General features: G+C 51.0%; 11 protein-coding genes across 11 annotated transcripts; 5 read left to right on the top strand and 6 right to left on the bottom strand.

Annotated features, from left to right (window-relative positions):
• Window positions 1–624: 624 nt before the first annotated feature.
• On the bottom strand, window positions 625–1,434 carry BO82DRAFT_147674 (RNA-binding protein LSM5). Its single transcript, XM_025630139.1, has 6 exons — window positions 1,240–1,434; window positions 1,125–1,181; window positions 1,025–1,063; window positions 939–966; window positions 768–831; window positions 625–717 (listed from the first exon to the last, which is right to left on the bottom strand). Exons 1-6 carry the CDS (start codon window positions 1,262–1,264, stop codon window positions 679–681), a joined length of 252 nt encoding a protein of 83 aa, XP_025489104.1. The 5' UTR covers window positions 1,265–1,434; the 3' UTR covers window positions 625–678.
• Window positions 1,435–2,402: 968 nt separating this feature from the next.
• BO82DRAFT_290006 (3'-5' exonuclease) lies at window positions 2,403–3,307 on the top strand (the record flags this gene model as incomplete). Its single annotated transcript, XM_025631670.1, has 2 exons — window positions 2,403–3,036; window positions 3,096–3,307. The coding sequence occupies 2 exons, from the start codon at window positions 2,403–2,405 to the stop codon at window positions 3,305–3,307; spliced, it is 846 nt and encodes a 281-aa protein (XP_025489103.1).
• A 251-nt stretch (window positions 3,308–3,558) lies between these two features.
• Window positions 3,559–4,988, bottom strand: pex10 (ubiquitin-protein ligase peroxin 10). Its single transcript, XM_025635860.1, has one exon. It carries the CDS (start codon window positions 4,834–4,836, stop codon window positions 3,712–3,714), a length of 1,125 nt encoding a protein of 374 aa, XP_025489102.1. The 5' UTR covers window positions 4,837–4,988; the 3' UTR covers window positions 3,559–3,711.
• A 225-nt stretch (window positions 4,989–5,213) lies between these two features.
• BO82DRAFT_356893 (EXS domain-containing protein) lies at window positions 5,214–7,061 on the top strand. The gene is made up of 5 exons (XM_025635859.1): window positions 5,214–5,596; window positions 5,671–5,720; window positions 5,790–6,472; window positions 6,539–6,852; window positions 6,922–7,061. Exons 1-5 carry the CDS (start codon window positions 5,512–5,514, stop codon window positions 6,993–6,995), a joined length of 1,206 nt encoding a protein of 401 aa, XP_025489101.1. The 5' UTR covers window positions 5,214–5,511; the 3' UTR covers window positions 6,996–7,061.
• Window positions 7,062–7,329: 268 nt separating this feature from the next.
• BO82DRAFT_147625 (uncharacterized protein) lies at window positions 7,330–8,958 on the bottom strand. The gene has a single exon (XM_025630138.1). The coding sequence runs from the start codon at window positions 8,783–8,785 to the stop codon at window positions 7,697–7,699; it is 1,089 nt and encodes a 362-aa protein (XP_025489100.1). The 5' UTR covers window positions 8,786–8,958; the 3' UTR covers window positions 7,330–7,696.
• Window positions 8,959–9,688: 730 nt separating this feature from the next.
• On the bottom strand, window positions 9,689–10,814 carry BO82DRAFT_289981 (Ac45/VOA1 transmembrane domain-containing protein; the record flags this gene model as incomplete). Its single annotated transcript, XM_025631669.1, has 5 exons — window positions 9,689–9,828; window positions 9,881–10,117; window positions 10,182–10,286; window positions 10,348–10,646; window positions 10,720–10,814. 5 exons carry the CDS (start codon window positions 10,812–10,814, stop codon window positions 9,689–9,691), a joined length of 876 nt encoding a protein of 291 aa, XP_025489099.1.
• Window positions 10,815–11,122: 308 nt separating this feature from the next.
• Window positions 11,123–11,862, top strand: BO82DRAFT_341493 (rRNA-processing protein RRP17; the record flags this gene model as incomplete). Its single annotated transcript, XM_025633553.1, has 2 exons — window positions 11,123–11,302; window positions 11,377–11,862. The coding sequence occupies 2 exons, from the start codon at window positions 11,123–11,125 to the stop codon at window positions 11,860–11,862; spliced, it is 666 nt and encodes a 221-aa protein (XP_025489098.1).
• Window positions 11,863–12,003: 141 nt separating this feature from the next.
• Window positions 12,004–13,016, bottom strand: BO82DRAFT_147598 (tropomyosin). The gene is made up of 3 exons (XM_025630137.1): window positions 12,955–13,016; window positions 12,440–12,744; window positions 12,004–12,368 (listed from the first exon to the last, which is right to left on the bottom strand). The coding sequence occupies exons 1-3, from the start codon at window positions 12,970–12,972 to the stop codon at window positions 12,206–12,208; spliced, it is 486 nt and encodes a 161-aa protein (XP_025489097.1). The 5' UTR covers window positions 12,973–13,016; the 3' UTR covers window positions 12,004–12,205.
• A 307-nt stretch (window positions 13,017–13,323) lies between these two features.
• On the top strand, window positions 13,324–15,183 carry BO82DRAFT_316246 (uncharacterized protein). Its single transcript, XM_025632576.1, has 3 exons — window positions 13,324–13,759; window positions 13,830–14,066; window positions 14,120–15,183. Exons 1-3 carry the CDS (start codon window positions 13,519–13,521, stop codon window positions 14,875–14,877), a joined length of 1,236 nt encoding a protein of 411 aa, XP_025489096.1. The 5' UTR covers window positions 13,324–13,518; the 3' UTR covers window positions 14,878–15,183.
• A 934-nt stretch (window positions 15,184–16,117) lies between these two features.
• BO82DRAFT_356889 (putative cyclopropane-fatty-acyl-phospholipid synthase) lies at window positions 16,118–18,481 on the top strand. Its single transcript, XM_025635858.1, has 4 exons — window positions 16,118–16,372; window positions 16,507–16,993; window positions 17,061–17,812; window positions 17,866–18,481. The coding sequence occupies exons 1-4, from the start codon at window positions 16,268–16,270 to the stop codon at window positions 18,073–18,075; spliced, it is 1,554 nt and encodes a 517-aa protein (XP_025489095.1). The 5' UTR covers window positions 16,118–16,267; the 3' UTR covers window positions 18,076–18,481.
• BO82DRAFT_147567 (amine oxidase) lies at window positions 18,221–20,998 on the bottom strand. Its single transcript, XM_025630136.1, has 4 exons — window positions 20,516–20,998; window positions 19,875–20,454; window positions 18,910–19,818; window positions 18,221–18,826 (listed from the first exon to the last, which is right to left on the bottom strand). The coding sequence occupies exons 1-4, from the start codon at window positions 20,858–20,860 to the stop codon at window positions 18,594–18,596; spliced, it is 2,067 nt and encodes a 688-aa protein (XP_025489094.1). The 5' UTR covers window positions 20,861–20,998; the 3' UTR covers window positions 18,221–18,593.
• Window positions 20,999–21,933: the final 935 nt, after the last annotated feature.

Below are 21,933 nucleotides of genomic sequence, written 5' to 3'. Positions count from 1 at the left end.
TTCATGAGCCCGTGCCAACGAAAGTCGATTGAAGACAAAGAGCAAATGAAGTGCATTTTCCGGCGATTGATCGCAAAGGAACTGAATCTCAATCTCGGCGCGGGTCCTGTCATTGCATAAAGACTGGACTGGGCCCTAGTGAAACCGGGTGATTTGAAGAGTTTTCGGATGCTTGATGCACTTCAAGTATACGAGTATCGACTATTTATGGATGAACAGGTTGCTCCCAAATCTAGAAGGATTCGGACAATGGTAGCGTGGTTTCATCAAGTCAGCAAGTTAATTGAGCAAGCACCGAATCAGGCCATGCTCCAAAATGCTGGTTAATTGTATACTGATCCAAAAAAAAAATCTTATCCAGGCGCGTCGATGCCACATGAAGAGCATTCTGACCCGATCTCACACCGATGTGAAGACTAACGGCCCCGTGCTTGTATTCTTCGCCGAATTGATAGGCATGTACCTTTTGGAGAAGGTCATCTTGATCTGCCATAATTCTTGCATCTGCCCATCGATTGTACGCCGGGAAGAAATAGGAGACAGATTCCCTCGTGACTGGATGGAGGGATGAAGAACGCCCTGCGAAGCTATTGGCCACAAAGACATGATTGGAATACAGTCATCAATATTCATTGGATAATTGAAACAAAGCTTGAAACATCGTGAATATCATGAGGTTCATGAGCTACCAACTGGCCCTTCGCCTCCAGGAATCAACTGAGCAGACTTGTTAGCTTGGTGGACACGAACGCAGGAAGGGCTCGCACCATGCAAACGTTATTGCCATTGAGCAATATCTTAGGAAGTTTGACTTGCGCGCCAGAGTAGTCACTGATAGCGATTAGTACGAAGATCGGACCAAATTTTGGTGGTTGCAGGGCGATCTAATGCGATGGCATGATGTAGCCAGAGCATGATACGTAGTCGAAGATACTTACAATTCTGTCACGTCTTCCAAAACCATGTCTAAAAGCGAAATTAGATTATTGATACTAGCAGAGCAGGAGCGAACTTGACCACTTACTGACGTAGTCATCGAATCCCAGCAATGTACCAGAGAACTCTGTTCGATAAGAAGTTAATGATTCTGCCTTCCGGGAAGAAAAGAGGTTGCCAGCACCAACCCTTATCATTCTTCATGATAACCCAGATTCTGGAGCCGACACACTTGTCGATCAGCTCTAGTCCGAGGGTTAGCACGGTCATGTTACTGTATATTCATATGATGCAGTGAATTACCAAGAGGAAGAAGTTGAGAAGCCATTGTGAGAGGTTTCGGCCAACAGTGATACTAGACCGAAAAAGAGTTGATACAAAGCTCAAGAAGACCTGAGAGAAGAAGAGAGCAAATAAAAAAATGAAAGTCTTTGAGGGCTTTCACAGTACAACAGGAGTACAAGATACTTGATCTAGAAACTGACGCGGTGGGCGGAAACGGTCAGTGATGAATCCATCCAGACAATCTTGGCATCTTCGCTGGAACTCTCGTTTATCCGGCCCGCTCACTCGACCCAATCAGATAGAGTAGAAAGTTGACTAACAGCACCGTGCCGCGGCCTGTTTTCATTACTGTACACCACCTGAGTTCTTCAGGTACCCTATTTTACCGACTTTCATGGAAGCAATCAACGTGTCTTTGGACACCGCTATTTTCAATGTAACGAGCTGAGATTTCAGTTCCCTCTTGGAATTTCTTGGTTGACTGAAGCTCAAGGGCATGATCGGGTTGAGCCTCGTCTAAATCCTCTTACCACGCACCAAGCGCCCTGCTATCACAAGGGACAAAACTGGAACCGCGCATGGACAGCATTTCCACATTCTTTAGCCTTTTGGACCCATAAGATGCTTGTCACTGCGTCGGCACTTACACGGTAAGTCGCACCCTTCCTCTACTCGTATCATGGAACCCGATTGACCGTAAACACAGGTTTACATCGCCAGATCTGGCGTTTTTGGCGGCAAGCTCAAGGTCGCTACGCAGGCCGTGCGCCCCGAGCCAGCAGCCAGGACTAAGCGTCCATATTGGCAGATTCTACGCCGCATCGGCGAAGCCAGCCTTGACCATGGACTCTCGACCAGAGACTAGTGGCTCCAAGCGACGCAGGACCCTGCCATGGTTTGACATATTTCATCGACCTTCAGCCTCTCCCAATGGAGCCCAGGGCTCATTTAAGGTGCCGTCAGGTGCCTCTTCCGTGTCTCGGAGAGGGGTGTGGAACCATCAGGGGCCAAAGCCCAAGAGAACCTGCCTGGGAGAGATGAGGCGATCATATAGCTCAAATACATTGATCGCCTCAGATCCTGGGCCGCTCGGAACCTTGCAGAATCCAGAGGCATCGAATTTATTCAAGGGTCCTCAGAAAGGGTCATCCGCGCCAGTTGAACAGACCAGTAGCAGCCCCATGAGTTCGATCAAGAGTCACTTTGCACCCCAACCGCTTCAAAAGGACACAGCCAGGAACCCCATAAACCCGGAGTTCTGGAGCCACAAACTACAAAAGAGCCCGGAAGGGAAAGACATTGTGGTGCACTATTGCAGGAGCTTGAAAAGTAGCGAGGATATCGCACAGCTTTTTGTAGAGGATGATATTATTGGGCTTGACCTGGAATGGAAGGCCTCGGCTTCGGCATGGGACCGCATCCAAGACAACATTTCGCTGATCCAGATTGCGAACCGACACCGCATCGCGCTCTTTCACGTGGCACTGTTCAAGCCGGCAAGAGGTATCGCCGATCTTGTACCACCGACGCTGAAGCGCATCATCGAAGATCCAGCTATCACGAAAGCTGGCGTTTCCATCAAAGCGGACTGCACCCGTCTCCGAAAGTATCTCCAGATAGATGCGCACGGGATCTTCGAGCTTAGCCATCTTCACAAGCTGATCAAGTACTGCCAATCGAATCCCAAACTGATCAACAAGCGCCTTGTCAATCTGAGTGAGCAGGTGGAGGAGCATTTCGGACTACCCTTGCAGAAAGAAGAAACCGTGCGGTGCAGCGAGTGGACAGCGACCTTGAATTATCGCCAGGTCCAATGTGAGTGCCCTTGATCATTTCCCCAAGACTTGCAAATAGCTGACGGGGGCTCTGGATAGATGCTGCGTCCGACCCATACGCATGCGTCTGCTTATATGACAAGATGGATGCCAAACGACAAGCGCTGAACCCAACGCCGCCTCTTCCTGCCCACGCCGAACTGAATATACCGATCCGGGTTGTGTGCAAAGCGCCTGTCACTGCTGACTTGGAAGAGGTCGAAGTAGTGCAACTCGGGGATGCTCCGGAAGACTCAAAGTGTACCGTCTAATTATATGAGTCTATATATAAATATCGAGGGGGCTAATACGGTTCCTCTTTTCGAAAACAACCCAGTGCCTCCCACCGCAACATGTCTGGGATGTGCATTTGCAATATTTGCCCGTCACATCAGTATACTCTGATCCCAATTACTGTTAGCCTTTGAAAATGGAGCTATAGACGCAATACGTCCCTTGAACTTATATTAGAGAGGGATGTGGGATTTTCTACGAAGTGTTGAGATATATATAGAGGTGAGCCAGGCCTTTGACAGGTGGCTGCGATCCAGGCAGGAACTGTCAAAATATATCTCTAAATTGAAAGGGTATATTTGAAACAAGCAAATTGCAACGCTGAAACATGCCAAGAAAGCAGTATGCGACGGGACTAGGTGGGACGCCTCTGGGACTAGTACTACCCTCTCAACGGTAGCACTTTAGACAGGGGGACCTCCTGGCGGCAGAGCGGGCACTCTGGCTTCTCGCGTACCCAGTCTCGAACACATGTCCAACAGAACACATGACCGCAAGTGGTAGCACTCGGATCTTTGAACAACTCTAGACACAGGGTACACTTGCGCTGTTGGCCGGCAGGTATCCAAGGGACCGCGTTCGGGTCCTCGGCGAAGTCGTACCGGGCACGGCTAGCGGGCAAAAGCGGAAGCGACGACGGATTTTCAACGGAGGTTATCGCCTTATCGCCTTGACCGCCAGCCGCTCCAGCGTCCGCTGCTTGACGGCCCTGGTCCTCCTGCTGCAGGCCGGCCGCCACCTTCTTGATGTGCAGGACTCCCTGCACTGCGATCTGCAGTACGAGAAGCACGCCCAGGACCTCGTAGCCTACCCGCTGCTCGTTCTCGTTGATCTTCTTGGTGAAAATATAACGCAGGCCCCAGAAGCGCTTTGCGAGGTGGTAGTAGGCGCCGGTGAAATAAAAGGTCGCGATACTGATAGCGTAAATGGGCGACAGCGACGTGATGGAGTCGAGGTGCTCCAGGATATATCGCTGGATCCGCAGCTTAGTGAAGACAGAGCCCGATTGGCTGTGCGGATTGTCTCGCGTGCTCTTGGTCTGGGCGTTCTTGACCTGCTGGCGGGCAACACTACGTTCGAGTTTGGCTCGCAATCGCTGTCGGAATGCGGGGAGGATCCGCTGAAGCACCCACGGGAGCAGGATGCTGCTGAGGATGTATCCGACCCGCCGGGGGAGGGAAGGGAGTTGTAGTGTATCGTCCTCCAACTGGACCAGGTCACAGTATTCCTCACCCAACGTCCGATTCCCGATCAAGGTGGTGAGGGAGAAATACAGGGTCTCGGTCAGTCGTTTGATGGCCTCGGAGTGCGTATGGGCGAATCGTGCCCCACGAAGGGAACGGGCGATGGATTGGGCTTGATTGGTCAAGCTCGCGGAGAGAAAGACATCCTTCTCGTGAGAGCGGATGATGTCTGGCGAGGTCGCGAAAGGGTAGAAGTGGCCCGAGGGACGTATGGACGTAGTCGGAGCCGAGGCGGTGGCTATTGAGAGATCTTCGTCCGCCATTGTGAGAAGCGCGAACAAGGAGGACGATAAACAATGTGAAATCCGTAGAGCAGAGCGCGAGGAGGAGAGAGGCTAGATAATCAAGGAGTTAAGAAGGGAGAAGTCATAAGCTTCGCTTTGGATGTTGGGTTTAGTAGTTGTCGCGGAGCTCCGCCCGGCCCAAGTACTGTATGTACAGTACGGAGTGGTAGATTGTTGAAAGATTGAAAGATACCTCGGTAGTGCTCACGTGACTGAAAGCTGCAGCCAAAATTGGAAGCCAGCGCCAAGAAGCGCCGCTAGACCGAAAGCGGGACCAGGACGCATCCTAAACCCGAGAAAGCCGCGCGGAGCCGCTGGTCAGTCAAGACTGAAACCGTCCCTGAGCTTCTTTTTGTCTGGTCTTGAGTGAGGTTCACACTTGCGGGTCGGTCATGATTGAATTGACGGAGTGATTGAGTATTCGTGCTCGTCAAACTCACCCTGAGTACCTCTCTGACGGCGATTCTCTTCCTCCTCCTCCTCTTCTTCTTTTCTTCTCCCCCTCCTCCTCTGCTTCCATATCTTGCTGGCTTTCCCATTCTCTTTTTCGGGATCTACTTCCCTTGCAACCACCCCCAGTCCTCGACCTGATCTCCCTATTTCGCAGTCCCCAGGTGCTGCTAACAGAAACCGGTCCCGCTACTTCAATGGAATATGGGTCCTGATCAACATGCTCAATTGGATGGCTTCAGTCTATTCCTTCCCTTTCCCTCGCGTGTGGCGGTAATCTTACTGGCTGGTATGCTAATTGTTCGATATTAATTGCTCTCTTATCTTCAACCCTGTCTGATCGTTGTTAATTGCTGTTGACAGGGTTTTGGGGATGGGGTGCCAATCTGCAGTATCTCTCAAAAGCGAATATTGTGGGTTAAACCCCCCCCCCCCTCATTCTATCCTAGTCCTTCTCGTGACACTTGTCTAATATCCTCCAGGACGTTCCCTCTCTCATTCGATACCCCCACCGCCAGTCCGCTAACCACCCACCTCATTACGCCTCCGCCTACCGCTTAGCCACTCTCCTGACCATCCCTCTCGTGATCTCCCTTCTCATCTTCTGGCCTGTCACCCACGGTTCCAGACAACGTGTCGAGTCGTTGGATTACATCCCGCAATCATACTTCTTCATTGCCGGGATCATTCTGATTCAACCCTTCATACGGGTTGCGCGCTCGGGCCGATTCCGCCTGTTCACTACTTTGAAGCGCATTTGTGTTGGTGGATTGGCGCAGCCCCAAGATGGCAAGTTTGGGGACATTCTCCTGGCTGATGCCTTGACAAGCTACTCCAAAGTCCTAGGAGATCTGGTTGTCTCCTTCTGCATGTTCTTTACCGGGGATCTGGGCAGTACATCGAAACCGAACCGCAAATGTGGGAACGGCTACCTTATTCCACTTGTCATCTCCATTCCCAGTATGATCCGACTACGTCAGTGTCTCATCGAATACTTCCGCGTATGGCAAGGTAGTCACAAGAATGGGAACACGGGGGGCCAACATCTGGCTAACGCATTGAAATACGCTACCGCATTTCCTGTCATCATGCTCACGGCAAAATTGAAGAACTACAACCCTCTGGAGTTCTATGGATTCAGCGAGACCGGTCTCTCACGACTTTTGTAAGTATTTCTAATCGCCTGACTTGCAGATTAAGCAGTTGGAGGCTAATGTCCTCACGTCACTAGGTTTCTCTGCGCTCTGACCAACTCTGCATATTCATTCTACTGGGACGTCACCAAGGATTGGGACCTGACCCTTTTGTCGCCCTTACGCGACAGTCCAGAATATCCGTTTGGCCTCCGTCGCCACCGGTTCTTCGCTGATCGTCAGTACTACCTTGCCGTTGGCATCGACTTCGCCATCCGCTTCTCGTGGCTCGCGCGATATGTGCCAGGTCTCGTCTGGCTAAGTGACACGGAATTCGGAATTTTTGTCCTCATGTTTCTCGAGGTCGTACGCCGATGGATGTGGATCTTCCTCCGCATAGAGACCGAGTGGAGTAAGTTCCCTGCTTTCACCACGTTTTCTTTACTTTGTGTGACGCCCGGCTAACCTTGCGGCACGACAGTCAGGAACAGCCGCGGCCCAGCTCCGGATGATATTCTGCTCGCCGAGTTCAGCGGTAAGCTGGATGCGGACTGATCAATCCGGCGTAGGCGCTTTTTAGATCGTGCTCGCCTCGTATATATTGTATAATCTATAGACGTTCTAAGTTTTGAATCTTCCACACGCTCCCGTGTGTCGTAGTCTTGATTCCCTTGCCTCTGCGGCCCGCATACCCGCATTAGGATACCATGTGATTGTGAGTCTTGTTCTCCCATCCTGGAACACAGCACGTGATGCCTTCCATTCTTAAACCCGTTGTAGTAAGATGATACCGCAGTGGCCGTCAGGTGATACCATACCAACCCGCAGTAGAAAGGCGTGCCAAACACCTCTCGAACCCACAGATGACTACTATGGAATAGTCGGACGTTTTCCAAATACCTGCTTACTCCGGCGGGTAATTGAGTACAGAGCGGTTTGCTGAGAGGATATGCAGTGATTACTCCATCATGATTTGCTATTAGACAATTCGACTATGTTCGAGGATATGCAGTGATTACTCCATCATGATTTGCTATTAGACAATTCGACTATGTTCGAGGATAGAAACTTTATACTAGACACAACAGAAGTGAAGGAATGCCACGTGACTTTAGACACAGGGTAATATACTAGATGCACACAGAAATAGAAAAAAGGGGCCGAACTGAGATTCCTAGAACCAAACTGAAAAGATGCGTGTTGGGAGAATGTAGACAGTAGGTACGAACATTCAGCCATCCAGTTTGCAAAACAGATCAGTCCCGGTTTTGAGGCGGATGACTATCGAACAGATCTTCCAAATATGCGCTGGGGGTTCTTCCCGCTGGCGGGGAAGCTAGATTCAGAGTGCTAGTGGAAGCTTCGACGTGAGACCTTCTGGCGTTGCGACGAGGAGGGGTATCCTGTTGATCGTGATACAGGGGCAGACCCGGGGATTCGGGGGGACTGGGCCCGGATCTGGTCGGGGCGTAGCCCTGCGCTTGAGGACCCCCCAGCCCCGTCAGGTCGGCAGCTGAGTAACGTGCGTCTTGAGTGCCGGGAGTGGTTCCCACGTTGTTGGCATTGTAGTAACCCGCCGGAAGGTAGCTCGAACGGCGGTTTCCGCTCCCGTGTTGCATCCCGGCGGTTGGTGAGAAGAAGAGCCCGCTGTTGGCACTGGGGCCCTTGGAGGTTCGGTGTTGTCGGTGGCTGTGGTGGCTGTGACGGTGATGCTGGTGAGTTCCAGCTCCACCAAGCTTGTCGAGGGCGACGCCAGGTCCCGCGGAAGAGGATCTTCTAGTGCGCGACTTTCTTCTCTTCGAACGCAAAAGGCCCTTTGATTCGGACGAGCGCGTCATTGCGGCTTGGCGCACAGAGCGGTTCACAGACCATGCAACTATGCCCCGCCATGCTAGAATAGCAAGCCCAATGGCTCCCAGAACTGCTCCCACGGCGATGAATAGCGTACCCTCGGGGATGTTGGACTTTTGCATATATGGCGCATCTGCAGTTGGTGGCACAGTGACGATGGGATAACCATCTGTTGAGGAGGACGAGGATGCCGATGTAGTCGACGTGGATGAGGTATCTGTACCAGTTGATGTCGTCGGGGCCGATGTCGTGGAGCTGCTCTTCGACGAGCTAGTGGTAGTGCTTGTCGACGTCGACGATGACGACGATGACGACGATAACGATGACGATGATGAAGTTGTAGTCGAGCTCACACTTGCGGTGGTTGTAGTATTATCATCCGTGGTCGCATCTTGGGCTACGGAGATTTGAGCAACAAGCATAACGAACAACACAAAAAGTAGAGTAAAAGAAGGCCGGTGGGCTCTCCCAACGCCCTTGAACAAAGCAACCATGACTGTTGGTGGCAATCGCAAACTGCTAAGAGGTAGATCTTGTTTAGGGCGCGACGTCGATTAGTGCGTTGAATGACTAGCGCAGAACGTAACTGGGCATAGCCACGACAAGTATACGAGAGCGAATGTTTCTGCAGACAGATCGCATCAACAGCAGCTGTCTCCAGACACACGACGGGGATGAGGGGGAGCACTATCAGGCCAGTCTCCACCCAGCAGAAGAGGGTCCAAGATCAGCAAAGAAGCGAACAAGATCGGATCGTTCAGCAGCCTTAACGAACGACTATGCAGAGACTCGACGGTAATATCAGTAAAGAGCCATGCTGAGTAGCGAAAGACAAGGGATATGGACAAGCGAGTGAGCGCAGTAGAAAATCACGATACACAAGTGCAACGACAACACATAATCAGCAGAGAAAAGAAGAGGCAATATGAATACGGGTGGGTTGCCCCGTGCTCCGTCTGGACCGGCTCCCCTCCCTGCCTTAGGCTCTCACGTGATGGAGATACAGGGGGCTATTTATGGCTATTTGTGAATCTGCGGGTAATTAGTTTAAGTAGGAGTAGGAGTTCTGATGCGCTAGCAAGACCAGGAAACGACAAGTCCAAGTATCAAGTGGTTATCAAATTGAGATAAACCGTAATCGCCCCTTGGCCTCCAAATGCCCGCATTCCATCTAACCACGTGACTATTATCGATAACATCCAGATCCAGGGACATGCACCCAAATATAGCATACATCACACTCCGTACAGCATCATGATTTATCGCATAAAGAAGATGAAACGCCAGCATACAAATATGCAGTGAATCTCAAAAACAAGATATATTGTGCTTAAAAGAACAAAACCAAAAAGCTAGACACGTTCAAGCAAGGTCTTCCGCAAGAGATCACGAACAAATCATTGCTGTTTCTTCTGCACACTGGCGGAGATGTCCTTCTCAAACGCCGCGTACGGAACCTCGAGGCTCAGGAGAGCACTGAGACCAACATACAAGATCAGAATACAGAAAAGGGAGGCCATCAGCCCCATAATGATGCCTATTTGCTGTCAGATCGGGGTGATTCATGGCCTGGGGCACTCTACACATACCTGGAGTGAAATAGTGGTATTCGCGGAAAAGCGTCTTGTTTGAGGGAGCATCGTCCTCAAGACCATGTGCCGAGAAGTCCCGCTTCAAATCCATGTGGAGGGGGTCCTGGTAGGAAGCATCCTCAGATTCGTAAACACCGATATCAGAGCTCAATGTTTCCTTAGGCGAAGTGATGTAAAGAATAGTGTACGTCTTGGAATACGGCAGCCGTTCGATGATGTCGGAGAGAAGGCCATCTATCAAAGCTTTTAGCACCGTGTTTTCGGAAGAGGGTCAAAGTGAAATTGCTTGGGTACAGACCATTATCGGAAAGCTGGAGGCGGCGATCAGATCCCTGGGGAAGCACAGGAAAGTCGAGGCGGATCACACGGGGCTCAGCGCCAAAGTCGGGGGAGTAAATGCCAGCTAAGAGACAGAAAGTTAGCCCGAGCTGTCCTGTGCAGCTTGCTCAGATCGGGGTACTTACAGGAGGCATCAATGATGGTAGATTGAGCTCCACACTCTGCTTCTAATAGTTCTTGCACCTTCCTTGCTTCTAGAACTCCAACAACTTCGTTTATGATCGTCTTCGAGCGGATGGTATGATCCTTGCCAGTCAATTTCGCGCCGAGGCGGGGTGCGGACTTGAGTGTAGAGAAGTCGTTGCTGTGGACGCCAGGTTGGGAAGCGATAACATAGTAGTCGGAAGGACAGCCAGAAAGCTTCGAGGAAAGATCCTCCAGTAGCGAAGAAGCAGTCTTAAGCTGTGCTGAGATAGAAAGATTCCTAATGGAGCTATTAGCTGGCTCGTTCTTCGGAGACTGAAGGTTCGCCTGCGCGCAAGCTTGGGTGTGCATACTCCGAAGTCGATGCTAGGAAAAAGGGAGAAGTATCATGGAAGGCGCTAGTTGTAGTCGCTCCCAGAGCGAGCAATGATAGAGTTCCCAAGCGCATGATGGTTGGGTGAATATAGTTAACCAAATAGATGCAGTGCTCTCCGGAAGAACCCCAGCTGAATGAATGATGTTAGAGCCAGGTGTGATGGCCCGCCGGCTCGGAGGCGGTCGACTTCGGCACGGGCACTATTTAGCCTCCTTTACAATTTACATGCCGGGCTTTAGATCGCAATTTTCCCCCACGGAAATATCGAACGGTCACTCCGGTGCGCATGCTCTGAAAAATTAAAATCACTTTAATCTTTTATATTTCGCTATACATTAACAATATTCCTCCGATTGCCACACCCATACCCTTCCACGAGAATGGGCCCTCAAGCCAAAAGAAGAAAGGTCGCCAGCAAAGTCGAGGAGATCAACTTCGACGCTGCTGACCGTGAATCATTTCTCACAGGCTTTCGCAAGCGGAAGCAACAAAGAATCAAACATGCACAAGAAGTGGCAATCAAGAAAGCGAAAGAGATGAAGAGAGACGAGCGCAAGAGGGTAAGGATTCTTATGCCTATGTCAAATTGCCGTGGAAGGTCGCTCAACCAATGCTAACTGTAATGTCTACTCAGATTCGGGAAGAACGAACTGCTGGCTTTCAACGTGCAATCGAAGAACATCAGAGACAGCTCAAAAAGCTGCAGGCAGCGGAAGACGGCAGCGATGGCTCTGATCAGGACAGCCAGGACGAGGACGTCGAGGACCAGGATTGGGAGGGCTTCACGGAACCCCCGGCCGTCGACTACGAAGCTGAATATATCGACGAAGACAAATATACGACGGTGACGGTAGAGGAAATGGATACTTCTAAGGAAGGACTTCTGCGATCAGCGGTCGACGAATCAGACATCGAAAACGAAGATTCGGAGTCAGCCTCCAAAGCAACTGCCGAACCCAACCCCTCTGGCGAACAAAGCAAGAAGCGAAAGTCGGACAACAAGCCCAAGAAGAAGAAGAAAAAGTTCCGTTACGAAAGCAAGGAAGAGCGCAAGGTAACCAGAATGAAGGAGCGCGCATCCAAATCGAGGAAGGCGAACGCCCGACGCGAGCGATCATGAATTCCATGGAATTGACTTGAATTGAATCAACAGATGGTGATAATGCACATGGACACTCCTATTAAATATACTCTATGTACCTTCTGGCAACGATGAAAATGTTTGACGTCGAGTGGAAGAATAGACAAGGTTGCGAGGACGAGCGGAAAACCGGTTGATGGGAACGATAACAAAGCCAGCTAGATGACAAGACGGACAGAGACTGCCAAAGCCGCTTCCTGCCGACAGGAACGAAAGAAATCAGGCTGTGGTGTGCAGGGATAGAAAGCTAAAAGGATAGTATATGTGGGAAAAAAAAAAGCTGGGGCCCCCTGTTGCCGGTAATCTGCGCCACCCTGGCCTTTTAGACATTGCTAATGGAAACCTCGAGCTCGTGGAGATCCTTCTGCAGCTCGGCGTACTTCTTAGCCATCTCCTCATACTTGCTCTCCCATTGGTCGCGAGACGCTTCGAGGGCCTGCACCTTGCGCTCGTAGTGACCAGCCTTGACGTCGGTTTGGCGGAGCCTTGAAGTACCAGCGTAGTCAGCATCAACCTCCTTTCATCTAAATAGGCAAAAGGTATAGGTAGCACATACTTCTCGTTCGTCTCGCGCAGGTTCTTGTCGGCATCCTCAGCCTCCTCTTCCAGAAGCTGGAGACGTCTCTGGAGAGCTTCGTTCTGGGTATCGTGCTGAGCACCCTGGTTGGCAGCGTCCTTGGCCTCCTTCAGGGCAGTCTCAAGCTTCTCCACCTCACCCTCCAGAAGCTGGTTCCGGTGGTTGAGGGATGTAATTTCCTGCTCCTTGGCCAGGTTCTCCTGCTCCAACGTCTTCACCTTGGTCTTGAGTTCTTCGACCTTCTCTTGAGCCTCCTCGGCCTCCAGGCGGAGGTTGTTCATTCTCTAGATCGGCCAAGGTTAGTGTGCATCTCAGGGAAAGTTTATTTTGCTTTTTCCTATTATGAGGAATACACTGCAGCAGATATATGCAGGATCAAGATGTTGGGGCAAGGACAAAAGGTGGTGTGCATGTGGACTATCGGGACAGCAACTTGAAAGCTACCCCGCCAACAGGGGGGGAGGGGGGTAAGAGGGGAAAGGGTTGACACTCACCTCCTTAATCTTATCCATTTTGAGTAAGTTATTTGCAACGAGGAAATATGTACGGAGTGGAAGAGAGTAGGATGTAACAGCAACAACGGGCTTTCGCTCAGCGAGAAACCAGGGAAAGAGGACAGAGATGTGACTGATGCAAGAAGATAGTTTGGACAGATGGGAATAATAGGGAGGAAAGAAAGAGAAGTGGAGGAGGAGGCCTTAAGGTAAGGTTGACTTTCTGGCCTGGCGCTGGCGGTCAGCCGCTAGCACAACTAGCGGGTTGGGTCTTAGCCGATCTGGTATAGGGGCCGTGGCTGACGGGCAAGCGACCGTAGAACCACTGTGTGGCTTTCCCCTTTCACCAGCCTGGTCTCCACGGGCAACCGCCTCGCAAACACCCTTTCCCCCCATCCTGGCTGTTCGTCATGTCCGCGTCTAGAACCACTTCTACTGCTGGACAGCCATCTCTTGCTCCAGACTCGTCGCTGGCAAGGGTCTTCGAATTCGACACTTCGACAAATTCGCCCCGATCCGGTCTATCGCCTTTGAATGCGTTGTTGTGACTCGTAAGCCGCCGCCATGTTGGCTCTTCGCGACCAAGAGAACCTGGTGCATAGCCATCAAACGGTCGCCGCATCAAAACCCTTGAATCAGGGCTTGAGACACCTACAGCCGAAGACGCCCGGAACGCGAGCACCCAAAACGCCATTCAAGATCCCATTGAACGACGAAAATGATCCCCTGGCTTTCGGCAAAAAGACTGCGAAGGGAGCAGGTAAACAGAAGGAAAGCATCAAAGATGCCTTTATGACCCCACTAGGTATGGGAGGGATGCTATATCCCTAGGATAGAATCCGATCCAAGTGCTAATATGACGCGTTTCTTTCCAGCTGACCCCCGTCAACGCGCCCCCTTGGGCATGAAAACCACCAATGCCAAAGCTAGAGGCCTACAGACCCCCGCGCCTCCCGGAGGGACCGCGAAGCCAGAGAAGACTCTCAAAAGGGGCTCGACGCAGAGGGTGAAGAAGTTCTCCCCCTTCATCGAACAGGCGCAGCCAGAAACACAAACCAAGCACGTGCAGGATGACGTTCCCGACATTGAGTATATGCCGCCTAAGCCTCAAGGTCGGTCACCCACTTACATACTGGTACCGATATGTGATATCTAACAGTAGCAGATCTTCCGGACTACCCTGATGAAGTTACCTACGATACCACGTTCCCTCAGTTTCAAGGGAGGAACCTTGCCCGCGGGTTGGAGAGCGTGTATGGGGCTGATAATGAGATCGGACCTGATGGATTGACTAGAAGAGAGCGCAAATTCCAGAAAGACTCAGCAGCCTGTGACAAACTGATCGATGATCTGATCCTGAAGCAGGTTGAGAGCATCGATTTCGAAGAGCCGTCTGAAACAGAACAACTGGAGAAGCCTGCTGTGGAAGAGACGGTGAAACGCCGTGTCGGGACCCGCCGTACCAGAGCGACTGCGGGTCTCACCAAAAGCACCAGCAATGTTTCCACCGTACGTGCTCGTGATGCCGCTACCGCCCTCTCTGGGACATACCGATCGGTTCCCCGCACCCGATCAGCTACTTTGGCCAAACCAAGAACAAGAATGGCCACGTCCTTGTTCTCTACAAAAACGCCCCGAGCCCCAGACAACCCGCCAAGCATGCATCGCACCGCAGCTGAAGCCAATTCCAGAACAACTCTGGGGTATACTCGAGGCCGCGAGGTATCATCTAAGATGAGTAGCAGAACAGCTACCCCGGTCGAGCAAGACACGGCTCCGAAGGGCATTTTATCTCCAGAAACTTACTTGCATCCTTCTGGCATGTTGTCTTTGACCGATGGACTTCCCGTCTTGGTTGCTGAAGAGGATCTCCCAGTTTATGATGAAGATGTGGAAGCTCAGGATTTTCAATTGACGCTGTGAGAACGGATTAGCATAAGGGAACAAAGGCCTACATCCCATGGAGAGGCTTCGGTGTCTGGGCGGGTTAATTATTGTTTTGGTGGGTACACGGTGTTTCAGATGGTGCTTGCTTTTGGTCCGTCTGCTTTTTACTCCTCTGTGGTTGATGTGATTCTATTGTTCAACAAACCATGGTGGGCAAGCAATCCAGGTGCAGATCGCAGCGTGGAAGGTTTCCCGGGGCGTTTTGTATGAAGTGATTTGATGATTATGATTACATGCAGCATCTAGCTTATGAGACTTTTTTATGACGCGGGGAAAGGGGAGCTAAAGAGATCGACCGGCCAGGCCATAAAGTTAGCATTTACATACATAGTAGCATTAGGTGCGTCCCAGCATGCATCAAGGTAAACTAATCCTTATGTACGGTACATGCTAGAAATGTATGTACAGTAACTTACTAGGTACCGTATGCTTGGAGATAGTTTGTTGTCTGTGGATGGACACGGTATCCTCGGGATCAGTCGTCATCACACAATGGAGCAGCACTTTGAGTGGCCACGACACCCATTACTAAGAATACAATGCGGCTGGTCATTCGCCTGGCCGCGTTTCAGCAGGGTGTGACGGTGTGTGCGCTTACCATGGATGCGTCGGTCGGGGTCCCGAACCTCAAATCTCCATCGGATTTCCCTACCGGGCGCATAATTGGAACAATAATAGAGTAAATATTTACTCCGTACCTAGTAGGTATTGGTACTGTACCTTGGCCAGGAGCTTTTGCAACAGTTTAGCCTCAAAAAAAAAAAAAAAAAAAAGACATGAGAAGACCAGACATATATTTGACTCCCCTCTCACCGCTTCTCTCTTTCTTTCTCTTTCACCCTTGCGAACAGCCCTAGAACAGTCGACGAAGCACTAGACCCAAACAAAGTCAAGCTATCTTTGGCTCGATTAGACCAGCCTTTGCGTAGGTACCTGGAGCTTCGATCCATCCATACATCTGACTATTGTTGTTCAACGATTGGGACCAGGCAGAAACGTCTTTAAGCATAGCTCATAGCTACCAATCTCTGGAAAAACCAAGTTAGGAATTGTTTGGATGTGTATTCCGACCATCTGAACCGTACGGGGTTGAGGAAATAAATAAATGAATAAATGTTGTTGTTGACGAAAGGGATCCGATGCTGCTCCTCCCCAATCTAGCAGTCGACCAACATCCACCACATCCACCACATCCACTCCCGCTGCCGTCCAGACACTCGCCGCTCTCCCTCCCTCTTTTCCCATCCTTCCCTTTCGTCCTCTTCTTTCCACCTCTTTTCTTCTCTCCCCTCTCTCCCTCCCTCCCTCCTCCCCCTTCTCTTTCTCTCTCAATTCCTCCTCGACCTGTCAATTCGTCTCCTCCGCCATGACGGTTGTACATCCCGAGTCCCTTGAGGACTTCGAGTACATTGAAACTCCTCCCGCCTCGTGCGTCACTCCCGCTGATGACTGTGGTGTGCGGACGACCTCGGTGAGTCGCTTTGCTGTCTCCAATTCTTTGTCCTCTGGCAATTGTCTCCCTCTCATTCCGTTTAGGACCTCGAGGACCTCAGAGCCGTGGGAATCAAACACTGACTAACTATCAATGGTTTTCTTGTTTCCTAGTACCCGGCCATCAAAAATGCCCCTGTACCGGCCGATTCCCCTGGCAGCGATAGCTTCTCCAACACTCTGTTGTTCGCCCTGTTGTTGCTGATCCCATGGTACCTCGCTCGCCAAGTTGGCGGTGGTTTCTACACCACCATCTTCTTTGCTATCTTCACCACTATCCCCATTCTCATGGCCTTTTGGTCTGTAGCTTCTTCTATCTCTCCCCGCAAAAACGAAAAGGCCAAGTATGCCGGTCGCCCCGTCGAGTACTACCTCAACTTCCACAGCGAGCACGACCGCGCTGCCTATCGTGGCAAGAGCAAGATCCCCATGGAGGTTTTCTACGAAAAGTACTTCAACGGTGAAGTGGAATTCAAGTGTGACGCCCTGGAAGCCCTTGAGTTCCGTCACGACTGGGCCAATTTCCGCTTCACCATGGGTCTCTTCAAGCATTTCCTCTTCGGGTTCATTCCTGAGATGATCATGCACACTCGTTCCCAGGGTAAGTAACCAGGCTTCATTTAGACTTTGGGGAACACTAGGTTGCTGACTGTAGATGCGTCAATCAGATGAGGAACAGGTTCGTGACCACTACGATCGTGGCGATGACTTCTACGCTTGGTTCCTGGGTCCTCGCATGATCTATACCTCGGGAATCATTAGCGATATCAACCGTGAGGAGACGCTTGAGGAGCTTCAGGACAACAAGCTGGCTGTGGTGTGTGAAAAGATCGGCATTCAACCCGGTGACACCGTCCTCGATCTCGGTTGCGGTTGGGGTACTCTGGCCAAATATGCTTCGGTCCACTACGGCGCTCAGGTCACTGGTATCACTCTCGGTCGTAACCAGACTGCTTGGGGTAACAAGGGTCTTCGCAATGCCGGTGTTGAGGAATCTCAAAGCCGTATCCTGTGCCTCGATTACCGTGACGCCCCCCGGGTGGACGGAGGTTACAAGAAGATCACCTGCTTGGAAATGGCTGAGCATGTCGGCGTTCGTCACTTCACTACTTTCTTGTCTCAGGTCTACGAAATGTTGGATGATGATGGAGTCTTCTTCCTTCAGATTGCTGGTCTGCGTAAGTCCTGGCAGTATGAGGATCTTATCTGGGGTCTTTTCATGAACAAGTACATCTTCCCCGGAGCTGACGCTAGCACGCCGCTTGGTTTTGTCGTTGATCGACTGGAGGCCGCCGGATTTGAAATCAAGGCTGTCGACACCATTGGCGTCCACTACTCTGCCACCCTTTGGCGCTGGTACCGGAACTGGATGGGCAACCGTGACAAGGTCGAGGCCAAGTACGGAAAGAGATGGTTCAAGGTTTGTGACGCTCCTAAGTTTCCTCACCGGACATGACTAACCAGCGTCTGCAGATCTGGGAGTACTTCTTGGCCTACTCTACCATCACCTCTCGCCAGGGTGGAGCTACCTGCTGGCAGCTTACTCTTGTCAAGAACATCAACTCCACTCACCGTGTCGAGGGCATCAACCGTCAGTTCGGTCTCACCGGCGCCCGTCAGTCCGCTATCGACAACGTTGGCCACGGTGTTGTCCCCAGCGCTCACGTGCCCAAGAAGGCTTGAAGGGGTACTCCGACACCCATGCTGTAGGCCCTTCTGGTGCCTGGGCATGACAAGTCTCCTGTTTCCTGGTTGTTTTAAAATGTAGGGTTTGGGTGACCGGGCAAAAATGGAAATGGTCGCATGGCTTTTCTTCAAGGTGGAGACTTATGGAATAATGAGGTGCAGGAATGAAAATGGTTTGGAGACTGATAACGGGTCTGATTATGGGACACGAACGTGGGCGGAGTTCACACCGAAATGACGAACTTAGTTACGTACAAGGATTCTGATTTATATAACCAGTCTGGCTCCGACAGAGTCTGTCATTCAAATCAGAACAGCATGTATTAATGAGACACAAATGAACGCGACGGTGGTTGTAAGAAGGATATCGAGACCTTTGGAAAATAAAACTCTTATTTACATTGCTCCAAACGCCAGATGGCAGTATGTGTAGTCATGAATCATACAATGCTTTCGCCCTTCATGGGCGAAAGTCTAGATCAAGCGGGCCATCCTCCAATCCCACGGGACATCTTTCAATCTAGTCGTTTGTACAGCTTGGCCTTGCTGCCTCCCGCGCCCGAGCAGCAAGTCGCCGCGGTCGCTGCTTCCGGGTGAAGAGTTGACTTGTTAAAGGCCTGAGATGACTGCGGCACATCGAGGGCAGGGTTCTTGGTGAAAAAGCCGTCGGGACGTAGCATGACGCTGATACGTTCCATGGGCATGACGGGGAAGTCCTCAATGCGAGGGTTGTGTGTCAGTCCAAATGCTACGGAAGGATGGCATGTTAGTCCATTGTACAATGTTTTTTCGAGGTGGAGCGATACACATGGGGGGTGGAAGGGAACTTACTGTGCCAGAGAACCACGTCCTCATCCTCGGTGGGATCGTTTCTCTTGACCCATGTCTCTACGCCATCAGCGCGGTGGCTTTGGTTCGTGAACTCGCCTGCCGCGTAAAGCTCCTCGTCCCGGTACTTTGTGACCCAAATGGGCCGTGTAGCGAACTCAGCCCGTTGATGTCCAATCGAGTTCTTGCCTTGTATCAGCATTTGGCTGGGTGCGGCGTGGAGCTTGTATGCCACGGGCTTGTAAGTGATGGGATTGATGCTGCTGTCATTGCGAATCTTGAAAACTCGGCTTCGGCTGATATCAAGGTCTGCGGCGGTGGACTTGTTGATGACAGTTTGCTGAGTGGTGTATCCCACAAAATAAGGGTTCTTGTCATCCTCGGGTAAGGGGACACTGTCCTCATAGTAGACGGTATTCTTGAAGCCGTCGAGGGCGGGGTCGACTCGGAACGAGAACATATGCTGATGATAGGGAGCCATAACACCGGGGCCAACATTTGTACCCCATCTAACAGTCTTGCCGTCTTCGTTATCAAAAGGTACTGTAGACAGAATACCGGTAGCGCGGACTTCAAGTTCGACGTTAGCCGCCTGATCGAATATATAGGCGAAGATGTATTCATAGTTAGCAACAGTGCAGATCATCTGCATAACAAGCTGACGATTGCGGACAACTGTTGCTGCATTGGTTCTGTAATTAGTGTGCTTGTGTTGAATACCGTTATCCTGTTCGTGCATGCAGATAATGTTCTTTAGCAAGACTGGGTTGCCCTTGGAATCGGCTCGGTAGCCATCGAAGTATTTGATGTGGCCTAAGCAGTCACAGCCGAGCGAGAGCTGATTGGCGTTGAGACCGAAACCAACATCTCCAACATCGAAGGCCTGTTTGCGGTGATAAGGAGCGCGAGGATCTATGAGAGTCGGATTAGTGATAAGTTTGATCAGGTCCGTTGGGGTCAGATCCCACCTCCATAGGGCACCGTCATCTCCGAGACTGAAAGACGGTAGAAAACACTGCGGTTGTCATATGTGACATTGTACAGAACCATACCCTCCCGGTTGTTGAAGCCGACCCTGAAGCGCCACTTTTGCCAGTAAACAAAGTTGCCGTCCACGTTGAAAGAGGGACCCTCTGGTTGCTGAACAATGTAAGGTCTGAGGTCCGTGCGAACAGGCTCATCAAGGAGGTCGTGAGCGTATTGCACAGCTTTGACAGGCTTCCAAGCCTGCGTCTCAGTGAACGAATGATCATCGCCGCCTGGTAGATAGTCCATGCGGATCAATTCGTGGGTAAAGGCGTCGAAGACGGGAGAGAATTTGCATGGCAGGGAGTAGTGGTTATTCTGAGGGTGGTCCACTTCCATCATGTACATGAAGCACTGGAACATCCGACGTGTCTCAGTCTGATCCTCAGTGCCGTACATCCATGGATCATTGCACACAGCCATTCCCGGTGGCAGGTTGAGTTTTGCTATCTCTGCCTGCACAGCCGGGTGCTTCATGCAGACTTCTTCAATCACGGCGAGTTCATCGATATCGACGGGAGGCTATACGCACAACAATGTCAATTCTCAATACAAATCTGAACGCAGATGATAATGCGCATACCTGAACGGTCTTGGGGAGCACTTTAGTCGAGACAATTGACGCGGTGTCAGCATTGATGAGCGCCTTGCAACACTCAAGAGTATCGAGGCGATGAAAGTATGAGTATAGGAGGCGCGTGGGCTTGCGCGGTAGACGCTGCCCTAGGCGTTCAGCTTCAATGTATGGGACAACCTCATGCTTGATGGGTTCGTGGATATCGATCCGATTGTAGCGAAGCTTAACTCCAGCGAAGGCGTTTTCCAAAACTCGAACAGCTAGTCTGATTTCTCTCGGAGTGACTGGATCAAAGGGATGAGGGCCACTCGACGCAGTCAATCGAGGGCTGGGTTCAGTTGCGAGAGACATCTTGAGGTTGTATTAAGGGACCAGAAACAAAGATGAGAATACCGCTGCACACACCCTGCGAATTAACCATTGAGGGAGGGAGGAGGAGGAGCAGGAGCAGGAGGACATTGAAGGACCTTTAAGTAGTCCCAAAGATTCTTTTCCCGTTCATTTCGCAAGCAGCAGCAGCAGCAGCAGCCTTGACTCGGGAGTGTTCCAGAGATTCCACATTAGGGAGATTGAACATTATCGACCATGGGATAATCGGGGATGGAGCCTCTTCCCCCCACAGAGTCTGGATGGACTTGCCTAAAGCGGAAAGGGAAGCGGATAGCCTGGAGGTGAAGCGTTTATCTTGCCGATGGAACATCGTCCTTCAATCGCTTCTCCCGCTTCTCTTTCGCTCTCCCCGCCGCGGCTATTCCAGCTATTCACACGAGTATGAGCATCATCATCACAGTTTACTTAATCACACAGGTGACAGCCAGTCTGGTTTCTCGTACCTGACATGATGCTCTTCGGAGCCCGAGGGATGCGAGAGGCTCCGGAGGCGATAAGACAAGAATGTGTCTATGTCTGTCCCACTCTTTCTTTATCTGCCGCTCTTATCAGTCCGTCTACTCCGTACTGACTACGTAACTACAGTACACAGTACAGTACTATGGGAAAGGAAAGAAGAATTGACGCCACTATCTTTTCCTGGAGATAAGTAGGAGCCACAGTTCTTGTTCAAACAGTTCTTTTTGCTTTCCCATGCGGATTGACCCCAGTCTCTTTTCCTGAGCAAGTACTGTACAGACAGTACATACAACTGTCTCCCTTGGCAATCATCCCAAGAGGGGAAGCCCAGGCGATAACTTTTAGTTCCAGGTTGAGCGCATCACCTACCCTTTTCAGTTTAGTGCCACCAAGGGAAACCATCTCCGCCGTGTCATCAATAACTAACTCGCTCACTGTCACCCCCTCACCACTTTCAATCAGTATCTGAATCTTGGAAGCTAGCCTCAGTACTACCTGCATTGGCTCGATCTTCTGTTAATGGCGAGTCCATATGAGTACTTGATACGTACTTGTCGGAACTCTTCCACTGCTAA

Source organism: Aspergillus uvarum (genome assembly GCF_003184745.1).
Source record: "Aspergillus uvarum CBS 121591 unplaced genomic scaffold BO82scaffold_51, whole genome shotgun sequence".
Classification (NCBI taxonomy): domain Eukaryota; kingdom Fungi; phylum Ascomycota; class Eurotiomycetes; order Eurotiales; family Aspergillaceae; genus Aspergillus; species Aspergillus uvarum.
The sequence above is the reverse complement of the archived record's forward strand: the minus strand, read 5'-3'. Positions and strand labels throughout refer to the sequence as shown.

What these genes read in the sequence shown, in the direction of transcription:
- BO82DRAFT_147674 (XM_025630139.1), bottom strand. Translation starts at nt 1,264, where the DNA reads ATGGCTTCTCAACTTCTTCCTCTTG. An exon ending in TTCTCAACTTCTTCCTCTTG is followed by an intron (nt 1,182 to 1,239) that starts GTAATTCACTGC and finishes CCCTCGGACTAG; the next exon opens with AGCTGATCGACAAGTGTGTC. An exon ending in ATGGCAATAACGTTTGCATG is followed by an intron (nt 718 to 767) that starts GTGCGAGCCCTT and finishes AAGTCTGCTCAG; the next exon opens with TTGATTCCTGGAGGCGAAGG.
- pex10 (XM_025635860.1), bottom strand. Translation starts at nt 4,836, where the DNA reads ATGGCGGACGAAGATCTCTCAATAGCCACCGCCTCGGCTCCGACTACG.
- BO82DRAFT_356893 (XM_025635859.1), top strand. Translation starts at nt 5,512, where the DNA reads ATGGGTCCTGATCAACATGCTCAATTGGATGGCTTCAGTCTATTCCTT. An exon ending in GGCGGTAATCTTACTGGCTG is followed by an intron (nt 5,597 to 5,670) that starts GTATGCTAATTG and finishes TGCTGTTGACAG; the next exon opens with GGTTTTGGGGATGGGGTGCC. An exon ending in CCGCATAGAGACCGAGTGGA is followed by an intron (nt 6,853 to 6,921) that starts GTAAGTTCCCTG and finishes GCGGCACGACAG; the next exon opens with TCAGGAACAGCCGCGGCCCA.
- BO82DRAFT_147625 (XM_025630138.1), bottom strand. Translation starts at nt 8,785, where the DNA reads ATGGTTGCTTTGTTCAAGGGCGTTGGGAGAGCCCACCGGCCTTCTTTT.
- BO82DRAFT_147598 (XM_025630137.1), bottom strand. An exon ending in CTGCGCGAGACGAACGAGAA is followed by an intron (nt 12,369 to 12,439) that starts GTATGTGCTACC and finishes TGGTACTTCAAG; the next exon opens with GCTCCGCCAAACCGACGTCA.
- BO82DRAFT_316246 (XM_025632576.1), top strand. Translation starts at nt 13,519, where the DNA reads ATGTTGGCTCTTCGCGACCAAGAGAACCTGGTGCATAGCCATCAAACG. An exon ending in TGCCTTTATGACCCCACTAG is followed by an intron (nt 13,760 to 13,829) that starts GTATGGGAGGGA and finishes GTTTCTTTCCAG; the next exon opens with CTGACCCCCGTCAACGCGCC. An exon ending in TATGCCGCCTAAGCCTCAAG is followed by an intron (nt 14,067 to 14,119) that starts GTCGGTCACCCA and finishes TAACAGTAGCAG; the next exon opens with ATCTTCCGGACTACCCTGAT.
- BO82DRAFT_356889 (XM_025635858.1), top strand. Translation starts at nt 16,268, where the DNA reads ATGACGGTTGTACATCCCGAGTCCCTTGAGGACTTCGAGTACATTGAA. An exon ending in GTGGTGTGCGGACGACCTCG is followed by an intron (nt 16,373 to 16,506) that starts GTGAGTCGCTTT and finishes CTTGTTTCCTAG; the next exon opens with TACCCGGCCATCAAAAATGC. An exon ending in ACGGAAAGAGATGGTTCAAG is followed by an intron (nt 17,813 to 17,865) that starts GTTTGTGACGCT and finishes CAGCGTCTGCAG; the next exon opens with ATCTGGGAGTACTTCTTGGC.
- BO82DRAFT_147567 (XM_025630136.1), bottom strand. Translation starts at nt 20,860, where the DNA reads ATGTCTCTCGCAACTGAACCCAGCCCTCGATTGACTGCGTCGAGTGGC. An exon ending in TGCTCCCCAAGACCGTTCAG is followed by an intron (nt 20,455 to 20,515) that starts GTATGCGCATTA and finishes TTGTGCGTATAG; the next exon opens with CCTCCCGTCGATATCGATGA. An exon ending in GATGACGGTGCCCTATGGAG is followed by an intron (nt 19,819 to 19,874) that starts GTGGGATCTGAC and finishes CGACTCTCATAG; the next exon opens with ATCCTCGCGCTCCTTATCAC.